This window comes from Loxodonta africana, chromosome 9, assembly GCF_030014295.1.
Source record: "Loxodonta africana isolate mLoxAfr1 chromosome 9, mLoxAfr1.hap2, whole genome shotgun sequence".
In the NCBI taxonomy this organism is placed as follows: domain Eukaryota; kingdom Metazoa; phylum Chordata; class Mammalia; order Proboscidea; family Elephantidae; genus Loxodonta; species Loxodonta africana.
The window spans coordinates 55,672,533-55,696,668 of NC_087350.1; the positions used below are offsets into that span (position 1 = coordinate 55,672,533).

General features: G+C 37.6%; 1 protein-coding gene across 1 annotated transcript in view; it reads left to right on the top strand.

Moving 5' to 3' along the window:
* The window catches only part of C5 (complement C5), a 109,597-nt gene that overhangs the window by 30,231 nt on the left and 55,230 nt on the right, over positions 1–24,136 (top strand). The window contains exons 10-20 of the mRNA XM_064291519.1: positions 1,863–1,978; positions 3,654–3,839; positions 5,532–5,735; positions 8,076–8,285; positions 8,402–8,551; positions 10,977–11,106; positions 12,305–12,367; positions 15,099–15,296; positions 17,803–17,893; positions 19,545–19,618; positions 21,580–21,719. Coding sequence (XP_064147589.1) covers positions 1,863–1,978; positions 3,654–3,839; positions 5,532–5,735; positions 8,076–8,285; positions 8,402–8,551; positions 10,977–11,106; positions 12,305–12,367; positions 15,099–15,296; positions 17,803–17,893; positions 19,545–19,618; positions 21,580–21,719 — 1,562 coding nt within the window. The remainder of the gene's footprint in view (positions 1–1,862; positions 1,979–3,653; positions 3,840–5,531; positions 5,736–8,075; positions 8,286–8,401; positions 8,552–10,976; positions 11,107–12,304; positions 12,368–15,098; positions 15,297–17,802; positions 17,894–19,544; positions 19,619–21,579; positions 21,720–24,136) is intronic.

The window sequence follows — 24,136 nt, forward strand, 5'->3', positions numbered from 1 at the left end:
GACCATAGCCACTTCATTTGCATTGTATACAGACCAATCCCTGCAACGTGTGTACTAATCACAAGGTCAGGCTGCAGCCCAGGGCCAGACGAAAAGTATCAAACCATCAAGTTTTTTATGCTTACCCTGGAAATGTCCATCAACCTGGACAGAAGTAACAAACCCTCTGGACTAGAAAACTAGGGCAAAGGTAACTCCTCAGGGTTTAGGGGAAAAATCTCTCAAGCAGTTTTTCCAAAGAACCAAAGCAAAAGGCTATGTAAAGGAACTCATTTCACCACAGCACTCAGCCCCACTTCAATGGTTTTCAATAGTTACTAATTATTACTCCTAAAAAAGAAATTCCTAGCTGAGTCAAGTTGTCTTACTTCCAGCACGCCTTGATTACTGAGGTTCTCTATATTTTCAGGTTTATATTGAACCCCAACTAACCTTCAGCAAGTAATTTAACCACACTGAACTCTGGTTTTGTTTTGTTTTTAATTGGAAAATAACAGACCAGATGGTCCCTTCCACTTTTTTAATTTTGTGCTTCTAGGGAAGCAGAATGGAGAACTGAAGTAATTATGCAGTTATTGGGAAACACTGGTGTCATAGTGGTTAAGAGTTACCGCTGCTAACCGAAGGGTCAGCAGTTCAAATCTACCAGACACTCCTTGGAAACCCCTATGGGGCAGTTCCACTCTGCCCTATAGGGTCTCTATGAGTCAGAATCGACTCAACAGCAACAGGTTTGGTTTGGTTTTATGTAGTTATTGAGCACCTTGTTTATACCAGATGCTCTATAAATGTTGGAGAATGATGGTTACTTTATTCTCCTTGCCCTAGCTGTTGCTTTTGATATTATTTTAATATATCTGCCTTTATTTATATGGTATGCAAAAAAATGTTGCCGAACATGCAAACCTACAGATGTGGGTGATGTGTGGCCGCAGTGCTCAAGTAGCTTACAAACTAACATCAGGTATAAGACAAGTAAACAAGGAACTCTTATAAGAAAGAAGTCCATAGTGCTCTAAGCAAAGAGGTTAATGCTGTTAATCTTCAGAAGAAGGAGAGCGCCCAGATAATTGTTGAGCAACCAAGAAAGGTGTCATAAAGAAGAGAGAGCTTGTCTTGAAGGTTAAATAGGGTTTTGACACAGGGACAGTAGACAGAATGACCCAGGGCAACTTCCATAAAGGAAGTGCATCAAGACTGGAAAGTGGGCCTTGATCTTTGAGAATAGCAGCTTATCCAGTTAGGCTGAAGCATAGGATATGTATAGGGAGCTACTAGAGATCTAATACTGGAAAGGAGTTTGAGGATACTAGAGCTTTGAATGTTACTCTTAATAATGTGAGCTTAATTTTTAACTGGAGGGTAATATTATGTGCTCTTGCCAGTGGACCCTACTGGTTCTCCCTGCCTCAAGCTTTCTTTTTCTGTCTTCCCTGTTTCTGTCACTATCCCTGTACTTTAACAGTGAACCCCCTATAAGACTCAGTCTCTGGCCTTCCCTTTTCTTCTCTCCTCAATCCTTTGTACATATTCAACTGAAACTCAGGCCACTGACAAAAGTGGTGTCCCTTCCTCAAATTCCTCCTCAGTTCAGTCCTGTAGCTCCACTTCCTCAAGGGACATCTCTACATACAAGCCTTGTACATAAGGCTTTAACCTCCTGAAGCCACAACTCTTCTCTGCATGGCCCCTCTGAGAACCAAGAACCATGTCTGCTTACTATTGGTAAATGCATGAGTGAAGAAACGAAGGAATGGAGTGAGTGAATGAGTAAGTGTGTGGAGACAGAGAAACAACACAGAAACCCATACAGATCATTGTACTCCTAAAATATGTCAACATTGTGCTTGTCATTTGCCTAGGTGGATTTTCTGAAGAGGCAGAAATTCCTGGCATCAAATATATTCTCTCTCCCTACAAACTAAATTTGGTTGCTACTTCTCTTTTCTTGAAGCCTGGGATTCCATATTCCATCAAGGTAGATGAGAAAGAAAAAAAAAACTGCATTGAATATGATTATCTATTTCTGTTAATGGAAACCATGGGAGTGGCAAACAGAGGAAGGGTGCTGGGGAGGGAAATCAGTGAAGGAACTCACTCTGTAAAACCTACTCCTCCTGTGGATAGGATCAATCAGGGGTAGGAAAACTGCAGGTCAGCTTCAGCCTTGGGGGTGATTCCAACCATCAGGGCAAGTGCCATTATTTAGAAAGACAGCCTTGGGTTAGGCATTCCCTAAGTAAGCATTGCATTAATTATATATAAATAGAACCCCAAAAGTTTATAGTTTGAAAAATACTAGGATTTAAAATTATTTGGTGGCAAGTTCAGGAGCTCTGGTAGTGCAGTGGCTAAGTGCTCTGCTACTAACTGAAAAGTCAGTGGTTTGAACCCACCAGCCTCTCTGCAGGAGAAAGATGTGGCAGTCTGCTTCCGTAACGTATGGGGCAGTTCTACTCTGACCTATAGGATCACTATGAGTCAGAATCAACTCAACAGCAATGGGTTTGGCTTTTGGTTTTGGTGGCAAGTTCTTAAAAAGCCTTAGATGGAGATATTATTCTTGAAAATAGACCCCTTTCTCTCACCATTGTTTTTCTTCCTGTGTTTTTGAGTATGCACATCTGTGTTTTTTACCCGTCTGCATATTCTCTTTGTGCACAACTTTTCTGGTCTTTTGTCTCTCTGTATTGCTCTCTGTCCTTTTTATTTAAACTCTCTGTCCCTCACTCTCTCTTCTCTTTTTTGCTTCTTTCTTCCTTTTTAATTTTTCTCTACTTCCTCCACTTTGCCTTGTCAAAATGCTGATAATATGGAGTTGAAAAATTCATTTAATTTTTAGTTATATTTATTAAATGAAAATATTTGCTTCCTGTCTTTAATTTAGAAAGCTAGGGCAGAATTTTTTTTTTTAATTCTTTGAATATATGTTGTTTTTAAAAATCAACTTTAGTATAATTAAAATTTGTTGCTCTTCACTTACTGTGTGTCAGTGGCTTTAAAGAGTAAAAGATCTGCCAAGGCAAAAGCAAGCTTTGGACAGGCTCGTAACTTCATATAAATAAATAAATAAGAAATATATAATGTATAAAATATAATATTACACATATATGTAAATACATATGCATGTGTGTATACATATATATTAGTATGTAGAATATGTTTTTATTATATTTAACATATCATATAAAAATAAAATAATGTAAACTATATCTTTGTGGAAATTATGTGTGACCATATGCATGGTAGTGAGAGGTGGAGGTTAAGAAAAAAAAAAAAGATGCATTTATTGTTTCTTGTATTCGAGAGACTCATTCCCAGAAGTGATTGCCTCATTTTTTCCTTTATCCATTCCTAAACCAACTGGAAAAATACAGAAGTTAGATAGCTGAAAGACCTTATCACATTTGCTCCTGGGCAGACTTAATAGAATATTTATGTTTTAAGTCTGCTTGATGTGCAGGGGAATCCATTCAAGAATGATTTAACCAAATAAAATTAAACTTTTCTAAAGCTGAGAACATGCCTCTCTTTACTGAATTAAACATAAATAATTTATACCTGGGTGGGGACAGGAAATTATGTCAGAATTTTTTATGCTTTAAGAGAAATGATGAGCTGTTGAAATGGATTTGGACTGTTCTGACAAACAGGTGCAGGTTAAGGATTCACTTGACAACTTGGTAGGAGGGGTCCCAGTAACCCTGAGTGCAAAAACAGTTGATGCAAACCAAGAAACTTCCGACTTGGAGTCAAAGAAAAGTATAACACATGTCAACGATGGAGTAGCTTCGTTTGTGGTTAATCTCCGATCTGGTGTGACAGCGCTGGAGTTTGATGTGAGTTGAATTCTCCTGTTATGTTTTCTGGGACAATGTGTACTTTTGACTGTGTGTTTTGGCTAGTGTGCAGAACAAATTTTATACATGAGTCCAGTGAATAGTTCTGCAATTTTGCATCCAAAAAAATGAGCACCAGAGTCAACCTGCTAGTCCACTGAACAATCTTTTCAGAAGATAAATCTATCAATTTTCGAATTAAGTCTTCCCAACCACATAAGAAGTCCCGGTGGTGCGGTGGTTGAAGTGCTCAGCTGCAAACCGAGAGGTCTACAGTTAGAACCCACTAGCTGCTCCACAGGAGAAAGATGTGGCAGTTTGCTTCTATTAAGATTTCAGCCTTGGAAATCTTTGGGATAGTTCTACTCTGTCCTACAGGGTCGCTGTGAGTCAAAATTGACTTCACAGCAAAGGGCATGAGTATATACGACTATATTAGAATCTAGTAGCTTCAGAGTAGGTAGTAGCAGTGGTAAGCAGTGGTAGGAGTATCCTCTCCCCCTCAACCCCCTACCCCACATGCTATTTGTCTCTTTTCAGGGACAAATGGTTCAAATATGGAAGCCTCCCTTTTTTCTAACTGAATGAACCACTGTACCTTAGAGTACACTTCTTCCCCAGCAAATAATGTTTAAGTTCCCAACCCCAAATAAAATATAAGGAAGTTAATGACAAAACCTGTTGCCATTAAGTCAATTCCAACTCACAGTAACTCTATAGGACGGAGTAAAACTGCCCTATAGGGTTCCTCATAGCGTTTCTGAAGCTGTAATCTTTACAGAAGCAGACTGCCACATCTTTCTCCTGCAGAGCAACTGCAGATTTGAACCACTGACCTTTCGGTTAGCAGCCGAGTGTTTAACCACTGTGCCCCCAGGGCTCCTTAAGTTAATGGCAGCATGCATATATTCTATCATCTATCAAACACTTAATAAGTGCCTGGCGTTGTGCTAAGAACTTTACGTGGAATACATTTGATACTCCCGTAATCACCTCCACGAGTTAGAGAAAATAATCTTTTTCGTTTGTGGCAGAGGCTACTAACCTCTCTTGTAATTAAACAAGTATCCAGAGTTAATACGTGGCAGCATTGGATGCAAACCAATGCATATCTAACTCCAGAGTATGAGCCAGAAACCCCTGTGCTCTCTGAGGGCTGCTATTGCCACCATGGTATCATTTCTGCCCCACTCCATGTTTGTAAAAGCTCCTCTGTGCCATGACTTCACGATGAAACTGGGTCAGATAATCTCAGTGATGATGTTCATTCACAACTCCTATCCCCAGTTCTCAAGAGTTAGTACTACCTCCCCACCGCTTCCCCTCTCCTACCCCCAATTGCTGTCATCCTGCCCCATAGTAATAGAAATTAACCAGCTTGCCATGACATTTCTGGAAGAGTGCCAAGATTTATTCCAGGAACATTTTCTCTCTTCATTTCACCTGACTTTCCCACCATAGCCCCAAATCCTGTCATTATTGTCTATAGTCTTTGTAAAGTTACTTGATACTATAGCTGTATAAAATTGAAATCATTGTTTTCTTTAAAATTAGGTGTGGTGAAATTTAGAAATCTATAAAACAAAGAAACGAATTTAAAAGGTGGTTTTTTTGTTTGTTTGGGTTTTTTTTTTTTTTCCCCAAAAGCATTACATCACAGTCCACATTTTTTTTGAAATTTTCTCTTTTTAGATTAAAACTGATGACCCAGTTCTTCCAGAAGAAAATCAAGCCAGCAAAGAGTACCGAGCAATTGCATACTCATCTCTCAGCCAAAGTTACCTTTATATTGACTGGACTGAAAACTATAAAGCTTTGCTCGTAGGAGAACATCTCAGTATTATTGTTACACCCAAAAGTCCGTACATTGAGAAAATAACTCATTATAATTATTTGGTAAGTACAATAATGATGGATTTATATATTTTTTTTTTTTATTACCCTACCTGGAACATTTTCTTAGCCTCTAGAGAAGCATTAGAATTATCCCTTTCATTTATGCTTTCAAAGCACTTTCAAGAACATCATTGTGTTGGTTACATAGTGCTGCTGTAACATAAATACCACAAGTGAGTGGCTTTAAACAACAGAAGTTTATCTTCTCACAGCTCTGGAGGCTAAAAGTCCAAATCAAGGTCTAGGCCATATCAATTCCTTGTCAGTAGCCCTGAACATTCCTTGGTTCATTGGTGTTCCTTGGCTTGTAGATGATCTTCTCATGGCATTTGTCCTCCCTGTGTGTGTGTCTGTGTCTATTCTGGTTTTTAGATAAGTCAGAAGTGATTAGATTTAGTTCCACCCTATGCTGGTATGACCTCATTGACATAATAAAAAGAAAACCCGGTTTGCGAATAAGATCACATCCACAGATACAGGTGTAGGATTTCAATACATATTTTGTGGGGCACAATTCAAACCATAGTCATCTTAATTGATAATCAATTTTTCAAAAACTTTAGAGACAGGGTATGATTTTCATAACCATTTTACAGATGAGGAATTTGAGAGACAAAGAGGTTAAAAGACTTGTCGTGGTCGCTCAGCTCAAAAGAGGAAGATTTTGATTTGAACTGAAGACCTCTGACTTCTGGTCTGATATTCCTTTCACTAAATAGAGCCTGATTACTTCACATAAAAGAGCCTGATTAAATTCTCTTGGCCGAGTCTCACACCAATCTATTACCTCTGCTTCTACTTAGTGGCCAAAGATTACACGTGTAGGCCTAGTTCAAATGCGTGCATTTCATTAGTGTAAAAGAGGGGACCCAAATCTACTCTTAAGAGTTGAATCCTATCATACCAGTTCCAATACTACAGCTCAGCAATGTCTCTGTTGCATCACTTATATGAAACAAGATGTTACCGAGGTCTCAGGCCTCACTCGGCAGAGCCATAAAGACACGAAACGGGTGAAAGCCAAAGAAGAAGCTTTACTTGTTTGGCCAAGCAACAGAACACACAGGGACTTGTATCGCAAAAATGGCTCCCTGAACAATGGAGGACACAGTTTTTATTAGGTGCAAGAATGGCAGGAAGGAGCAAGGACGTTGATTGGTCTGGCCCGAAAAGGCATTTCCAAGGCAGTTCCATGGTCTGCGCTTGCTCAGTCCACAAGTGGTTTGGGGTAGTCTCTCAAACTGGATCTTAGGCTCAGACCCTTAGCTTCTGAAAGCCTTCCGCCAATCTTGGGCTGCTAAAGTTTTGTTCTGTCTGGCGGAAGAAAAGTTCCTGGGTCACCCACAGGACGGGGGATGATGGTTCTGCACATGTCAGGCGGGCAAGATTTGGTCTTAACTGGTTCAGTGGTCTGTGACCCTAGCCTAGCTTTTTGTTTTGTTTTGTTTTTTATCTTGGGCAGGAAGTTGGCCAATTGCCTTAAAAAACATCTGGAGAAACCAGTTAGAAGGGGAGGGGTTCGTGCTACTTTACTTACAAGTTGGGGGTTGGTAGTGGTACCCGGAGGCTGTCGGCCTCGAGAGGTAGATAAATTAAGCCTGCTGGTGAAACCTAGAAAAGAAATGTGCAAGAATAGTTAAGGGCTTCCTGATAATTCTCAAAGAAATGGAATGAATTATTCCAATGACCAGGCCAAACAGGTGATGATGGCTTTTTCAACATTTTTGAGGAACAAGTTGAAAAAAAATAAATGAGGACCATAGAAAAACATTTAATGATGAAGAATTAGGAGAACAGTTTATGGGCTATGTACCAAAACCATGTATAATAGTCCAGTTCTCTAAGGACAATTTAAGGGATCTTTGATGGCATTTCAGCTTATTGAGATTTATTCTTTTTAACCGTAAACATTCAATTTAGAACCTAATCCCTGGCTTTAAAACCTAATCCCCAAATAAGATGTAGTATACTTAACTATTTTTTTAAATCAGTGAAACAGAGGAGGTTTCAATGACAGTGTGACAACTTATACAGATCTGCATTCAGATTTTAGCTTTCTAATTTCCTAGCTATGTGATTTGAACTAAAACCAATTATGACTTGTAGTTGGTTCCTGAGCCTCAGTTTCTTCATCTGCAGAATGACAGTAATGTTCCTGTATCACTGGCTTATCGTGAGAATTAAAAGAGTTAAATATATGTAAACGTTTCTGTCACATAGTAGGCCCGTAAGTGTAAATTTTCTTTTTCTTTAACATAGTTTCTGCCCCAGCTTCGAACTCCGTTATGAAGCACAGGTTTTGTTTTTGTAGTTACTGTTGCTGTCACTGTTTATTTTTAGATTTTATCCAAGGGCAAAATTGTACACTTTGGTACAAGGGAGAAATTTCCCGATTCATCTTATCAAAGTATAAATATTCCAGTGACACAGAATATGGTTCCTTCAGCTCGTCTCCTGGTCTATTACATCGTTACAGGAGAGCAGACAGCAGAATTGGTGTCTGATTCGGTCTGGTTAAATATTGAAGAAAAATGTGGCAATCAGCTTCAAGTAAGTCACGAAGTATAAATTACAATCTGATTTTCTCCTGAATGAAGAGGCTGTAAACATCTGTACGAAGTTTTGTCTTATGCAGATGACCTTTTCTTTTTCAAATGACCTTTTAGGTTCACCTGTCTCCAAATACAAATGTATATTCTCCAGGCCAAGATGTATCTCTAACTATGGCAACTGAGTCGGATTCATGGGTGGCTCTGACAGCAGTGGACAGCGCTGTATATGGAGTCCGAAGAACGACAAAAAAACCCATGGAAAAAGTTAAGTAGTGCATTGCTGTGGTTAAGGTGCATGGCATGGCTCAGCGCAGTGATTTACAAAGTGTGGCCCCCAGGGTAGGTTGTGAAGGAAGAATTAAAGAAAAATCTTTTCCAGTTGCCACCTAGTCGATTCCAACTCGTGGTGACTCCATACGTGTCAGACTAGGACTATGCTCCATAGAGTTTTCAGTGGCTGGTTTTTCAGAAGTAGTCGTTTCTTCCAAGACACCTCTGGGTGGACTCAAACCACCAACTTTCAGTTAGTAGCTGAGTGCATTAATGGTTTGTGCCACCCAGGGACTCCAAGAGAAAACTAGGCCTGCTTTTCTATAATCTCCTCAAAGCACTGGTTCTCAGGAAAGTAAGCCATCCTTGTGTTAGTCCCCAAAGCAGAGGTCCATCCTGCTTTGTGTTTCCAAGTGTGGATTTAAGCACTTGGAGAAACTGTGGAGACATTGTGCCGAGTGAAATCAGTCAGACACCAAAGGACAGCTACTAAATGATCTCACTGACATGAAATACCTAGAATAAGCAAAGGCATAGAAAAAAATGCATAGAGAACAAAGTAAATTAGCGATCACCAGAAGCTAAGGAATTATTGCTTAAGGGGTACCATGGTATAAAGAATTTAATTTTACCTAAAGTAATGTGGTCCTGCTCTGTTTCCTGAGGGACAACTCTAAACCTTTGGAATTTCTTGAGTAATTGAGATACCTTTGTTAATCCAAACAATACCTGGTGTCAACTAACCTCAGGAGGCATGATTTAATCTATCATGTATATGCATGTAATGAGGACTTAGTCATGACTGAGACCAGTATAGGTTCAGAACTAGGAGACTCCTGATTAGCAAAGGGAGAGTGATGCATCCTTTTTGAGATATGCAAGCCCCCAGTTGGAAACCCTCCAAGATTTCACCCACGTATCTCTTCCTTATGATGATACTAGCTTGTATCTTTTTGCTGTAATAAATCTATAATCATAAATATAGTGACACAGAATATGGTTCCTTCAGCTCGTGAACTCCTTTCTGTGAGTTGTGTGAGTCATCCCAATGAATTATCGAACCCAAAGGGATAGTGGGAGTCAGCAGGTGAAAGTGAGGGAGCCAGGGGATGCTTACAGCTGGCATCTGAAGGGGTAGAGGGAAAACCCTGAATTAGCAGCCAGCAGGTCAAAAGTAAGGATATTGTGTGGACTCCCAAGTATTGGAGCTGGCATCTGCTTATTTGGCAGTCTGAAGAACAGTGTCCCTTCAGCTTCTGAGCTCTGACCTAGCTCCAGGTGTCTAGGGGCAGAAAGAGAGAGTGCTATGTCAGAGATGATTGAGAAATGGGGAAGTGGGGGTTTGATTAATCTTCACATTTTGGGAATTGAATTTATGGGGGTTGCTATGAGTCGGAATTGACTTGACAGCGATAGGTTTTTTTTATAATAAATAAATAAATAAATAATTTTTTTTAATTCTTAAAGGTACTAAGTTTCTATTTAGGATGATGGAAAAGTTTAGAAATAGATAGTGGTGATGCTTGTACAACATTATAAATGTAATTAATGTCACCGAATTGCACACTTAAAATGATTAAAATGGCCAATTTTTTATATGTATTTTACCACAATAAAAAAAAAGTCCATTACATACACCAAAATAAAAACAAACAAAAAATATGGCCATAATAGCAATTACATTGGGATTATTTTTTGTACATTTGTTTTATTGTAGCAATACAAAAGAAGGCTGGATAAACCTCTGAGTTTATTTTGGTTTTTTTTTTCTTTCTTTCTTTCTTATTAACATCTGTGGGGTAAAAGAACTTGGAAGCAATTCAGCTCCCGTAAGTTCCCAATTATCTCCACTATGCTGAGGTACTATTTTCTAGCTTAAAGTTATTTGAACAAGAAAGAGAAAATATGAAATTGTGAAGTTAAAAGCATTCAGAGAAGAAAGAATATTCAGAGGTCAAAATTAAAGCTGGTCTAGCTCCCAAAACAAGTTCTCACCCAGTTAGGATCTAGACCCCTCCCCCTAAAGATCACAAGAGGTTGTACTATTTTTAGCAATTTAAAAATTAACTTGTTTATTAAATCATTCAGGCATTCACTCATTTATTCATTTTTTTTTTTTGACATTAGATTGCAGCATGCATTCTCTGTATGGGTCAGTTTCTAAGAATCCCCTCATCAAAGCTATTTGCTTAAGATTTAGTTTTTGATTTAATTTTGAATAGGCATCTATTTATGACTATACAAAAGGACAAAACTAAAGAAATAAAGTTGGGAAGACTGGGGAATTTGGTTCTTGGTAATTTGATAAATGAGTGGCCTTTGTATTTCTCAGGTTTGTTATAACTATGTAACAAGCAGTATGCTTTGGAGGAATGACTTAGACATCTGAATAGGCTCAACATTTTGCCTTTCTGGGCAGGTATTTCAAGAGTTAGAGAAGAGTGACCTGGGCTGTGGAGCAGGTGGTGGCCACAACAATGCCGATGTATTCCATCTGGCAGGACTCACCTTCCTCACCAACGCAAATGCAGATGACTCCCAAGGAAATGGTAAAACATTCAGGCTTTACAAAACATTTTTTGTTTATTTTTCAAATTAATTAACTAAAATTTACACTGATAATTTGCCTCCCAGACCTCATTTTTGTCCCTCCTCCAAAGTATTTTCTGTAGTGGTCTTAGAATATCGTATGACTCTTTAACTCCCCTGGATAAAATGTTTCACTGGCCTTCAAGATAAAGTACAAATTCTTGTGTGTAGTGCTCAAAGTCTTCCATGATTTTCTCCCTGCTCTCTCCAGCTTTATCTCTTACCTCGCTCCAACTCACTTTATGTTTAAGCCATACAGAACCAAGCATAGTTCTTAGGTGGCCCCATCAGGACCACTTTCCCCTTTGTTAATCTGGAGAAGCTAGTGAGAATCATCTCCTCTATGGGACCTCATCTCTATAGAGGATTAGTCGTTCCCTCCTTTATAGAGATGATACCATAGAGACTAATCCTTTAAACCAAAACCAAACCCAGTGCTGTCGAGTCGATTCCGACTCGTAGCGAGCCTATAGGACAGAGTAGAACTGCCCCACAGTGTTTCCAAGGAGCGCCTGGCAGATTTGAACTGCCGACCCTTTGGTTAGCAGCCGTAGCACTTAACCACTACACCACCAGGGTTTCCTTTTAACAAGTAATAAAATAACAGTGTATCATTGCACATTCTCACACTTAATTATTCATGTGTCTTGTCTCAGCCACTGCACTGTGAGCTCTTTAAGGGCAGGGACTACATCTTAATTATCTTCATTCTATGGTTTTAAATTATATTTGGTAGTATGGCATTCATGTTTATATTTGTAATAACCCATTGCTGTCAAGTCATTCCAACTCATAGTGACCTTATAGGACAGAGTAGAATTGCCCCATAGAGTTTCCGAGGAGCACCTGGTGGATTCAAACTGCCAAACTTTTGGTTAGCAGACATAGCATTTAACCACTATGCCACCAGGGTTATCATAAAGAGCAAAAAATAAAAACAGCATACACAACAAAAGCTTCGGTAACTCTAAATGCCTTACTCTTTATCATCAGTGGAGAAAACAAGTCATAATGAGATGTGCGGTGCACTAGGCCTTATCCAAAACAGAATCTCCGTTTATTTAAGTAATTGTGTGTAAATGGTTGTTTTTGTTTGTTTTTAGATTTTCTCTCATTTTTTTCCTTTTTCTTCTTTGTTTTTACTTTTTTTTAAAACAGATGAACCTTGTAAAGAGATTCTCAGGCCAAGAAGAATGCTGAAACAGATTATAGATGAAGAAGGTACTCTAAAACTTTCATGTGATTGGAAAAAAGATTATGGTCATATCATTCAGGAGCTGGGAAAAACTGAACATTATATAATTTCCCATAATTCAAGTACAGTGGCTGAAAAAAAATACATACAGATGTGTAGCTCACCTCCCTCAGAAAGATTTATCCAAACAAATGCAATAGCTCATTTGTTGTTGTCGTTAGATGCCGTCAAGTTAGTTCGCACTCACAGCGACCCTGTGTAAAACACAATGAAACACTGCACGGTCCTGCATCATCCTCACAATTGTTGCTATGCTTAAGCCTATTGTTGCAGCCACTGTGTCAATCCATCTCATTAAGGGTCTTCCTCGTTATTGCTGACCCTCTACCAAGCACGATCTCCTTCTCCAGGGACTGGTCCATGCTGATAACATGTTCAAAGTATGTGAAATGAAGCCTCACCATCCTCGCTTTTAAGGAGCATTCTAGCTGTACTTCTTCCAAGACGGATTTGTTCATTCTTCTAGCAGTCAATAGTATATTCAATATTTTTTGCCAAAACCATAATTCAAAGGCACCAATTCTTCTTCCATCTTCTTTATTCATTGTCCAGCTTTCACATGCATATGAGGTGATTGAAAACATTATGGCTTGAGTCAGGTGCACTTTAGTCCTCAAGGTGACATCTTTGCATTTTTTCTTAACACTTTAAAAGGGTCTTTTACAGTGGATCTGTCCAATGCAATACAACATTTGATTTCTTGGCTGCTGATTCTATGGGTGTTGCTTGTCGATCCAAGTAAAATGAAATCCTTGATAACTTCAATATATTCTCTATTTACCGTGACGTTTCTTATTGGTCCAGTTGTGAGGATTTTTGTTTTCTTTATGTTAAGGTGTAATCCATACCAAAGGCTGTAGTCTTTGTTCTTCATCAGAAAGTGCTTCAGGTCCTCTTCACTTTCAGCAAGCAAGGTTGTGACAACTGCAGATTGTGGGTCATTTATGAGTTTCCTCCAATCCTGATGCCACACTCTTCTTTACATAGTTCAGCTTCTCCAATTATTTGCTTAGCATACAGATTGAATAAGTATGGTGAAAGAATGCAACCCTAATGAACACCATTCCTGATTTTAAACCACTCAGTATTCTTTGTTCTGTTCGAATGACTGCATAAGCATAATTAAGTGTTCTGGAATTCCCATTCTTCGCAATAGCTCATTTGCCATAGCTTTAATCTGAGGAAAATACCAAAACCCATTGTAGTTGAGTCGGTTCTGACTCATGGTGGCCCCATGTGTTACAGAGTAGAACTGAGCTCCATAGGGTTTTCTTGGCTGTAATCTTTATGGAAGCAGATCGCCAGGCCTTTCTTTCACAGTGCTGCTGGGTGGGTTCAAACTGCCAACCTGTCAATTAGTAGCTGAGCACAAACCTTTTGGACCACCCAGGGACCTCTGGGGAAAATAGGTCTTTATTATTTCTGTCTCTAAAATCTAAAAGGTTAATGACAAAATCCACGATTTGACGAACTTGGGATATACCTAGAAATCTATTTGTTCTATTTCATGTATTAACAGTTAATAGAATTTTGGATTATTCTTCAGGAAGCAAGTCTAGTTTAATAATTAAACAAGCCTTGGTTCTTTTTAAATAATTCATTAAATGCTCATATGATAATTGATGATGTTAAAATAGAAAGAACACTGAACTGTGAATCAGGGATTTGTGTTCAACTAATAATCATATTCAGAGTGATATGATAATTCCTCCCAATTGTATATAAGAAAACAAAACAAAAAAAAACCAAACTTGTTGCCTTCTAGTTGATTCTGACTCATAGCGACCCTATAGGACAGAGTAGAACTGCCCCGTGGGGTTCCCATTTGTATATGAGTTATATTAATTCTAACCTTCATTCTAAGCTAATGATATGAAGAGAAATACATTGATTTACTTTAGCACATACAATGAAGGATCCCAGTAGTGAGGAGTCCACAAACCATGTCATATAAGAAATATATTTTTTTAAATAGGCTGTTTAGCGTGAAGAAAGAAATATTTGTGTAGTGATGATACCCTTTGCCATCAAGTCGATTCCAACTCTTAGGAACCCTACAGAGTGGAGTAGAATTGCCCCATAGAGTTTCCAGGGAGCGGCTTGTGGGTTTGAACCGCCGACCTTTTGGTTAGCAGCTGAACACTTAACCACTGTGCCACCAGGGCTCAGTAGTGATGATAAAACTAAGAAAGACTAACCCATTGCCATCAAGTCAATTCTGACTCATAGTGACCCTATAGGGCAGAGTAGAGCTGCCCCATAGGGTTTCCAAGGAGTGGCTGGTGGATTCAAACTGCTGGCCTTTTGGTTAGCAGCTGTAGCTCTTAACACATACACCACCAGAGTTTCTGTAGTGATGAGAGCCATCTTCAAATATTTAAAGGCTCTCATATATATAACATATTCTACCTAAAGAAGAGTGCTGAATCAATGGTGCCCGTTTGAAAAGTTAGTATTTAGCTTAGTTGCAGGAAGCCCTTAACCATTTAGTATAAAATCGAATGGATTTCCTAATAGGTAGCATTCTCCCCATTCCTAGAATAGTTCCAAGCAGTGGCCAAGCCATCAACTAGTCAAGGCTATTATGGGACGGGGTCGTGGGTCAGAAGAAACCAGGTATCCTTTGAGATCCCGTCTAATTCTGAGATGTTCTGACTCTGTGCATGATCAGGTACACTTGTGTTATTACCATTTCAGCTGCTAAATACAAGCACGCAGTAGTGAAGAAATGTTGTTATGATGGAGCCTCCCGTAACGATGATGAAAGTTGTGATCAGCGAGCTGCACGGATTACCATAGGTCCGAGATGCATCGCAGCTTTCAATGAATGTTGTATCGTTGCAAAGAAGTTCCGTGATGAGAACCCTCATAAAAATATCCAATTGGGAAGGCTACGTAAGTTTGACATTTTCTACCAGAATTCTGCCTAATACAGGGAATTTTGTGGAATTATACACAGCTAAGAGAGGGAGCTTTCATGCTCTACTTAAAAGTGAAAGTAGAAAAAATAACTTGCAAATGCCAATAAGAAAAAAATCGGTTATCATTTTTGAGAACTCAAAGAGCAGAGTGTCCTAGTCAAGACCCAGTACAAGTCAAGACCCAGAACCAACTCATTCTATAAAATTGAATGATGATTTATCATCTCTGACTCTCAATGTCCTCATTTTTAAAGCAAGAAGCTTGGACCAGATGATATCAAATATGCCTTTGAGTTCTAAACTTCTACAGTTCTGTGAAATTACAACCACTGAAAATTCTGTTTATACCTACACTAAGTAAATATAGCATAAGATTTATAAGGTTAAGTGTATTTATATAAACAAATGAAATCTTATTTCTCTTTCAACCACAATGTATATTTTCAGAATCTATAGATTCGATAGTACTATTTTTTTATAGAACTCTTATAATTTAAAAGCTTTTAGACTTCCCTTGCATACACACACACACACATATACAAAACTCAAGCAGAATGACAGCTCCTGTTTTATAATCTGATTGTTTTGCTTAACAGTATATCTTAAACGTTGTCTGTATCAGTAAATATATTTCTAAAAACATGATTTCTATGGCCATTTACCAAAACCATACTATTAGATATTTAGGTTGTTTTCAAGTTTTTGCTGATAAGCAGTACTTTAATGAGAAACCTAATTCATATATTTTTCACTGTCTTAAGTTTCAACTATAATCATCTGGTTTGGTTTCAACTGCATGGTATTAAAATATTATACTGTGAAAATATTCCTGTATCATATTAGAAGAAGCTGTGTTTTTTCAATCAGATTTACTGAGGTGTAATTTATATTTAACAAAATTCCCAATATTAAGTATAGAATTCAGTGAGTTTTGATAAAACTATACAGTCATATAACCACCACCACAATGATGTAAAATATTTCCATCACCCCCACAGTTACCTCATGCCCCTTTGCAGTCCCTACTTCTGGCCTCTGGCAGTCACTAGTCTATTTCCTGCAACTGTAGTTTTGCCTTTTCTAGAATGTCATATAAAAGGAATCAGTAATATGTAGACTATCATCTCTGGCTTCTTTCATTTAGTATAATGTTTTTGAGATTAATCTGTCATTGCACGTACTAGTAGTTCATTTCTTTTTATTGCTGAGTAGTATTTTGTAGTATGGATATGTGACAATTTTTTATCCATTCACCAGTTCATGGACATTTGGGCTGTTTCCAGGTTGGGGATATAATAAATAAAGCTGCTATGAGCATTGAAGTTCAAGTCTTTGTGTAAAGATATGTTTTTATTTCTCTGGAGTAAATACCTAGGGTTAAGATTATTGAGTCTTTGGGTAACTTATGTTTAACTTTATAAGAAACTACCAAACTGTTTTCCAAAGTGGTTAAACCATTTTGCACTCCCAGCAGAATGTATGAAAGTTTCAGTTTCTCCACAAGCTTATCAACTCTTGGTAGTGGGCATGTAGTGGTATCTCACTGTGGTTTTAATTTCAACTTCCTTGATGACTAATGGTACTGAGATTATTGTTCATTATCTAATGAACATCACATCACTTTGTAATATGTCTAATAAAATATCTGGCCTTGGGTAGTTTCCTCTTAAGTATACACACAGAAGTACTAAGCCGAAGACTCAATGGGTTCCCTCTGCAGATCTCTGGAACTCACTCTGTGGAGCTCACTTCTTGATGGTATTCTGCCCCTCATTCTAGACACCTTGGTCTCCCAAAACTTCTTCCTCTGTCACCTCAACTCAGCAAGGCCACCAAGCTCTGCTTGGGTTCCTCTCCTCACTTGAAGCCTGTAAACTGCCTATAAACTGGAGCAATTTTAAGGTTCACCTAATTTTTCTCCCTTCTCTCAGGGATCACAGTCCTGTATGCTTATGTTCTAATGTCTGAAAACCTTTGTTTTATGTATTGTGTCTGTTTTCTAGGTGTTTTTTGTTTGTTTAAGGCAGAAGGATAAATCTAGTCCCTGGTAGTCTATCTTGGACAGAAGACATTCTGGCCATTTTTATTAAAGTAAATATAAGTAAGTCTCTGAATTGAGGAAGAGAATCACATGAAACCTTCCTATTTTATAATGTAAACACAATTATGAAAATGCAAATGACTTTATAGACTGACTAGTGTCTTATATAATCTCAGGAACACTAAACATTTAACAATATGAGAAATAAATCATTAAAGGTACTTGTACGCTTACTTATTTTATTTGTCAGTGCTATTTGTGAAGAAATTCTAAGGCCTCCGTGGTTGTATTTTGACATCACAAAACAAAGTGTTTCATTGATAAATTTCAAAACCTTCCAGAAGATGCTTAAGTTATAGATTAGCAGCCATATTTTAAAACTCAGCTATAAGTAGAATTTAGGTTGTTTTTCCACAGTTAAATATACCTTTTCCTCCAGAACTGAAGAGCCTGTTACCAGTCAGCAAGCCAGAAATTCGAAGCTATTTTCCAGAAAGCTGGTTATGGGAAGTTCATCATGTACCCAAAAGGTATTCTATTTCTTTGACATTCCTCTGAAAAATGTGGAAACTTGCAAGTATTATGGCCAAAAATCTGGAAACTACTCATCTCCAAATAGTTTGAGAGTTTAAATGATACTACCACTTGGTCAAGTTTTTTTTTTTCCTGTAGTAATTGCTTCCAAGGCAGGATTAACTGTTGGTAAAGAAAGGTCCTACTCCATTTAATTTCATTTCACCTCAATAAGTACTCATTGAGCACAAATTTCATTTCACTTCAATAAGTATTTATTGAGCACAACTGTGGGGCCCTGGTGGCACAGCGGTTAAGTGTTTGGCTGCTAACCGAAAGGTTGGCAGTTCGACTCCACCAGCCGCTCCTTAGAAACCCTGTGGGGCAGTTCTCTGTCCTATAGGGTCACTATGAGTCAGAGTTGACTTGATAGCAATGGTTTTTTTTTTTTTTTTAATGTATCATGCAGTACATTAAGCACATATTTCATGCTAAAATATCTGTGCTATAAAACAAACATTGATTAATAAGAGGTTCTTTTCTTTTTAAAGTCCTTCACTCAACACATTGTTATGGAATGCCTGCTCTGTAGCAGACACTGAACACAGTGATAAACAGAATGAATCCCTAACCATCATCCTTCCTGGGTGGGCTCTAAGCACCAACTTTGCAATGAGCAGTCAAGGCACTGACTCCAGAGCCTTGCAGTAGCCTCCTAATAGGTCTCCTTGCCTCTACCCTTGCCCCTCTTTAATTCTTCCTGCACCATGTTGTCCATTTCATCTGACATTCCCCTCAGGTAGCACTTCCTGGTAAGCTTTCCCTGGCTCCCTCTTACCCCGCCACTGACCCTCACCCGCACCAGTGACTGTATTAATTATACCTCTCAATAGCACCCTATTCTTAACCCTGTTGCATTTATCACACGCTGTTGTAGTGGCCTATTTACTTGTCTGTCTTCCAAATTAAATTTTAAATACCCAATGGCAAGGACTAAATTCAGATTACTATTTTATATCTAGGATCTGGCATATGGACCTGCCTTGTAAAGGCACTAAAATAAATATATTGAATGAATGCACACTGCCTCTCAATTTTTTTAATGCTTTTTTGGTACACTTATTATAGTGAATTGCAATTTATTTACTTAAGTATTTCTTCACTGAACTGTAAGCTGCTTGGAAGCAGGACTATGTCTTATAAATGCTGTATACCCAGTACTTAGCACTATGTCTGGCACAAAGTTGGTGACCAGTGCTCTCTGTTGAATGAAATAAATGAATATAAAAGCTTATTTTTAGTCAGAAATTTTTTGGTTATATCAACTTTGTATAAGCAGTGTTAAGATGTACTTTTTAAAGAACATAAAACACAATGAACATAATTTTTCTTTGTGTTATACATTTTGATTTGTGATGTTTCAAAGATATTCTGAATATGAACTCTCATCAAGCAGGTACAATGTCTAAAAACATTGAACATGGAGAAGTACTGCATATGTTTTTCTTGCTTGCTTTTTCCTTAATGCCAGATTTGAGTTTGTCTTTTTGTGATTTGCTCCTTTCTTCTAAAAATAGTATGAAGCAGAAATTCTTTTAACAGATGCTTCGGTCAAGTTGGGTTAATCAATTTTCCACTGTATTTGAATATCAACATTTTCACTTCCAGAAACCAACTGCAGTTTAGGCTACCTGACTCTCTAACCACATGGGAAATTCAAGGTGTTGGAATTTCAGATAGTGGTAAGTAAGCTTAACTTATATACACATTTAAGTAATGATTTGCTTATCAAGATGTAGTTCTTTGTTATTAGGTATTTAGTTTACCCAGGATTTAAATGGTATTCATTTTTTAAATATTTTTTTTTTGTGTTACAAAAAGATTTGCATATACTTACATGGTTGAGTCTATCTGTTTGTTCTTTTGCTTTTCTATTAGCCATTACTTTATAAATGCTGATGTCAAATGCCCATTTTCTTTTGCTTTTTCTCAGTGACTAGGAGCTTGGGTGGAGGTAGAAACAGATATGTGACTTCTGTCCTGGCTGGTGCCCTTATTATTATTATTTTTTATTGTGATAAAATATATATTACATAAAATTTGCAGTTTTAACCATTTCAAGTGTACAATTCCTTGGCGTTAATTATACTCACAGTGCTGTACAACCACCACCGCTATTTGTTTCCAAAATTTTTCAACACTCCAAACAGAAGCCCTGTACGCATTAAGCACCAACTCCCATTCTGCCCCCAGCCTATGGCAGCCATTGATCTGCTTTCTATCTTTATGCATTTACCTATTCTAGATATTCCATGTAAGTGGGATCATACAATATTTGTCCTTTTGTTTTTGGCTTATTCCACTTAGCGTAGTGTTTGTAGGGTTCATCCATGTTGTAGCATGTATTAGAACTTCATTCCCTTTTATGGCAGAATAATACTCCATTGTATACATTTACCACATTTTGTTTATCCCTCCATCTCTTGATGGACACTTGAGTTTTTTCTGCCTTTGACTATTGTGAATGATGCTATGATGAACATTGGTATACAAGTATCTATTTGAGTCCCTGCTTTCAATTCTCTTGGATATATACCCAGGAGTGGAATGCTGGATCATATGGTAATTCTTTGTTCAACTTTTTGAGGAACTGCCAAATTTTCTTAGCAGCCATACCATTTCACACTCTCACCAGCAATGGACAAGGGTTTCTTTAATTTCTCCACATTATCCAGTACTTGTTATGTTCCATGTTTTTTATAATAACCATTCTAGTATTCTAGTGGGTATGCAGTAATATCTCATTGTGGTTTTGATTTGAGTTTCCCTAATGACTAATCTAATGTGCTTTTGTAGTGATGTAGTGCAGATATTTTATAAATAGCTTTAGGGTTGGTTTTGCTTACTTGTTTGTTTGCTGTTTTTTGTTTTTACAAAATCTTAGCTTCCACAATCAAAATTTTATACCTTTTACATAGTACCAATAGTGAATAGCTTAAAAAGAGATTTGAAATATTCATCTACAGATGAATGAACAAACAAAATAAGGAATATACATACAGTGGAATATTACTCAGCCATAAAGTGAAATGAAGTCCTGATACATGCTACAACATGGATGAACCTTGAAAATATTATGATGAGTGAAATAAGTCAGGACAAACATTGTATGATCCCACTTACATGAAATGGGCTAGTGTATAGAGACCAAAGCTTATTAGTGGTTACCAGGGTAAAGGGGGGGAGGGGAGAGTTATTGCTTAGGGGGCAATGAGTTTCTGTTAATGGTGGTGAAATAATTTGGAAAAGGATAGTGGTAATAGTTGTACAATATGATGCATGTAATCAATGTCACTGAATTATACCGTAAAAATTGTTGAATTGGCAAATGTTTTGTTATATATATTTTTGTCACAATTAAAAAAAGAGATTTGGTGCTTTAGTTGATAAATATTTTCATGATTTAAGTAGAATTAAATATTTGTTGAATAAATGAAGTTTTCTGTTAGTATCGATAATCAACAAAATAAAGATCCATGAGTAGAAAATTCAAGAACATGGGGAAATAGTGCAGAGAAAAACATGACCTAATTTTTTTTTTTTTTTAACTTGAAGTAAAGCAAATGTGAGATATCCTAGTGCTAATAAAGTGTTGGAGGAAACCTCTAAGATATTTCTGCTTTGCTTTCACTTTGGGTTGAAGGTATATGTGTTGCTGATACTCTCAAGGCAACGGTGTTCAAAGATGTCTTCCTGGAAATGAATATACCCTATTCTGTTGTACGAGGGGAACAGATCCAATTGAAAGGAACTGTTTACAACTATAAGACGTCTGGAATACAGGTAAGTAGGTGTTTATGGTGTTAGAATAAATGGAGAAATAGAAGAAGAATCCTCTGGTTTTCTGAGAATTCTATTAGTGGAATTATTGCACACAAGCATAGAAGCTGAATTCAGTTCAGCGGTATAAACTAGTCACTTACGATGAGTATTATTCCATAAAATTTTATTGAAACACAGCCACAATCATTTGTTCAGGTATTGTTGATTACAGGGTTGGATAATTGTGACAGAGACCATATGTGGCACTTCCATTGCTTTGCACACCTGCTCGTGGTGCAATACAAATTATAGTGACACAAGTTCAACTCGACCGCATTTTAAGGGTCACACATATTGCCATAGTATGATGTTTTATTTAATTTTTTATTATCAGTGCATTTCTAGAATATCAAAATAAGAAGCAAGAACAACTGTGATATCTCAGTGTTAGTCCCCATTAATTAACTTTCCTCTTGAGTATGGGTCATACTCTCCTATTTCATTATATCTAGTAATTTGGAATTGAACTTTGGAGTTTACTAATGAACTGCTATAGAGACTGTGGATTCTATTGTGTTCCTCTGAAGAGCTTTAATTTTTGTTTGTGTATATGTTTGTGTTTTAGCAAACAGTTAACTTGGCTTAACTCAATCCTAAACTCTGAAATCTCAATTTAGTTCTGGGATGCTTGGCGTCTGTGCTGTGTATGTGTACTTCAGGGGTCAGCCAGATTTGAACAAAGTTTATACACAGAGCTTGGAATGCCCTCTCTGAGGCTTTCTCCTTTCCAGGATTTACGCCCTCACTTTTTAGCTGTGGTGGTTGCTTCAACTCAATAAGACAGCAGGTTTCTAGTGGAGATTTAGCCACTCCTCAAGTCATTAGTGGGACCTATCTGCAGGTAAAAAGCTGTCAAAAGAGGAAACTCACCGTGTTATTCCTTCTTTCAAGTGTTACTCTCCCTTCCACTCGCTAGTGTATTTAGGTGGTATGTGTATATATATATGTGTGTGTGTGTGTGTATATATATATGTGTGTGCGTGTGTGTGTATATATATATATATATACACATATATATATTAGCTATAAACTAGGGAGAAAATGTTTTCTCCCTAGTTTATACCAAAAAAAAAAAAAAAATACTAGGGGCAAAATATATATAATATATATTTTCTCCCTAGTTTATAGTTATTATTTGCAGAAGAGTTGTCCCATAGGAGCTACTTAGCTATTATTATTTGTAGGTGAGTTGTCCAGTAGGAGCTGCTTAGCTATTACTAAAAGCAGAACCACTGTCATAGTTTTTTCCAATATAGAAACATGCTGTAGATTTTTATGAATATTCAGTATCAGTTTCAGAAGTTCCTTTCTATTCCCAATTTACTACGAGTTTTTATAATGAATTTAGGTTGAATTTTATCAAATGACTCTTCACTCCACCTCTACCATCCTGGGGGAATCATTGGCCTCAGGGAACCCACTAGATTTCTCTAGCAGCTGTAGCTCCTGCCATACTCACTCACGTGGGGTGTTGTGTTTCCCAAGAAGATAGTTAAGAGGGAGAAGAAGTTTCCATTTTTGAAAAATTCCTCAAAATTTGTTGTTGACTGTAGCCACTCTTTCTTGTTTTCCTGCTTGATTTGTTCTAGATCTTACGGGTTTGTTCTTTTGGGTACACTCTCAATTCTGTCAGCTTAGTAAATTTTGGAGAGGAGATGAAAAATATGCACCGTTTCAGCTAGAACTCAGTAGGTGCTATTATTACACCCATTATAAAGATAAAGAAATTGAGGATTGGCGAGATCGTACAACCTGCTCCTGTCACACCACTAGCATGAGGCTGAGCCAGGATTTAAACCCAAGTCTTAGTGGCTCCGGAGTTTGGTTATAAAATTAGGTACAAGTTAGAAGTTAATGATAGATAAGATTGGAAAAGTAAGTTGGAGACATATTGGGTAGGGCCTTGAATGCTAAGATATGGAGTTTTCAGTCTTTCATAAAACATCTTTTATTGAATACCAGAGGATGAACTAAAGATACGAAGATGAATAAGACATGTAGAGTACCTTAGCCCAAGGCTTCCAGTGTCTACAATACCAACATATAAAGAGTCAAGTCACAAACGTGTAAAGAGACAGTGTAACCATTGCTATCACAACAATAGGAACAAAGAATTACAGAAGCGCCATATCTAATCTATTAGTTAACAGTATAAGGATGGTCACACATTTCTGAACCAGTGCTGAGTTTTCTAGATATCCCTTCACATTGACAAGCTGTACAGCAACTTAAGTGTGTGTTTTAGAAAGTCAAAAATGAGCTTTCTTCAAAGACTTAGAACCTAAGAGGTTACTTTAACACATTAAAGCACCAATGGAGAGTTTGTGTTCAGTTGACCATGTTGTTGTTGGTGGTGGTAGTTGCCAACAAGTCAGTTC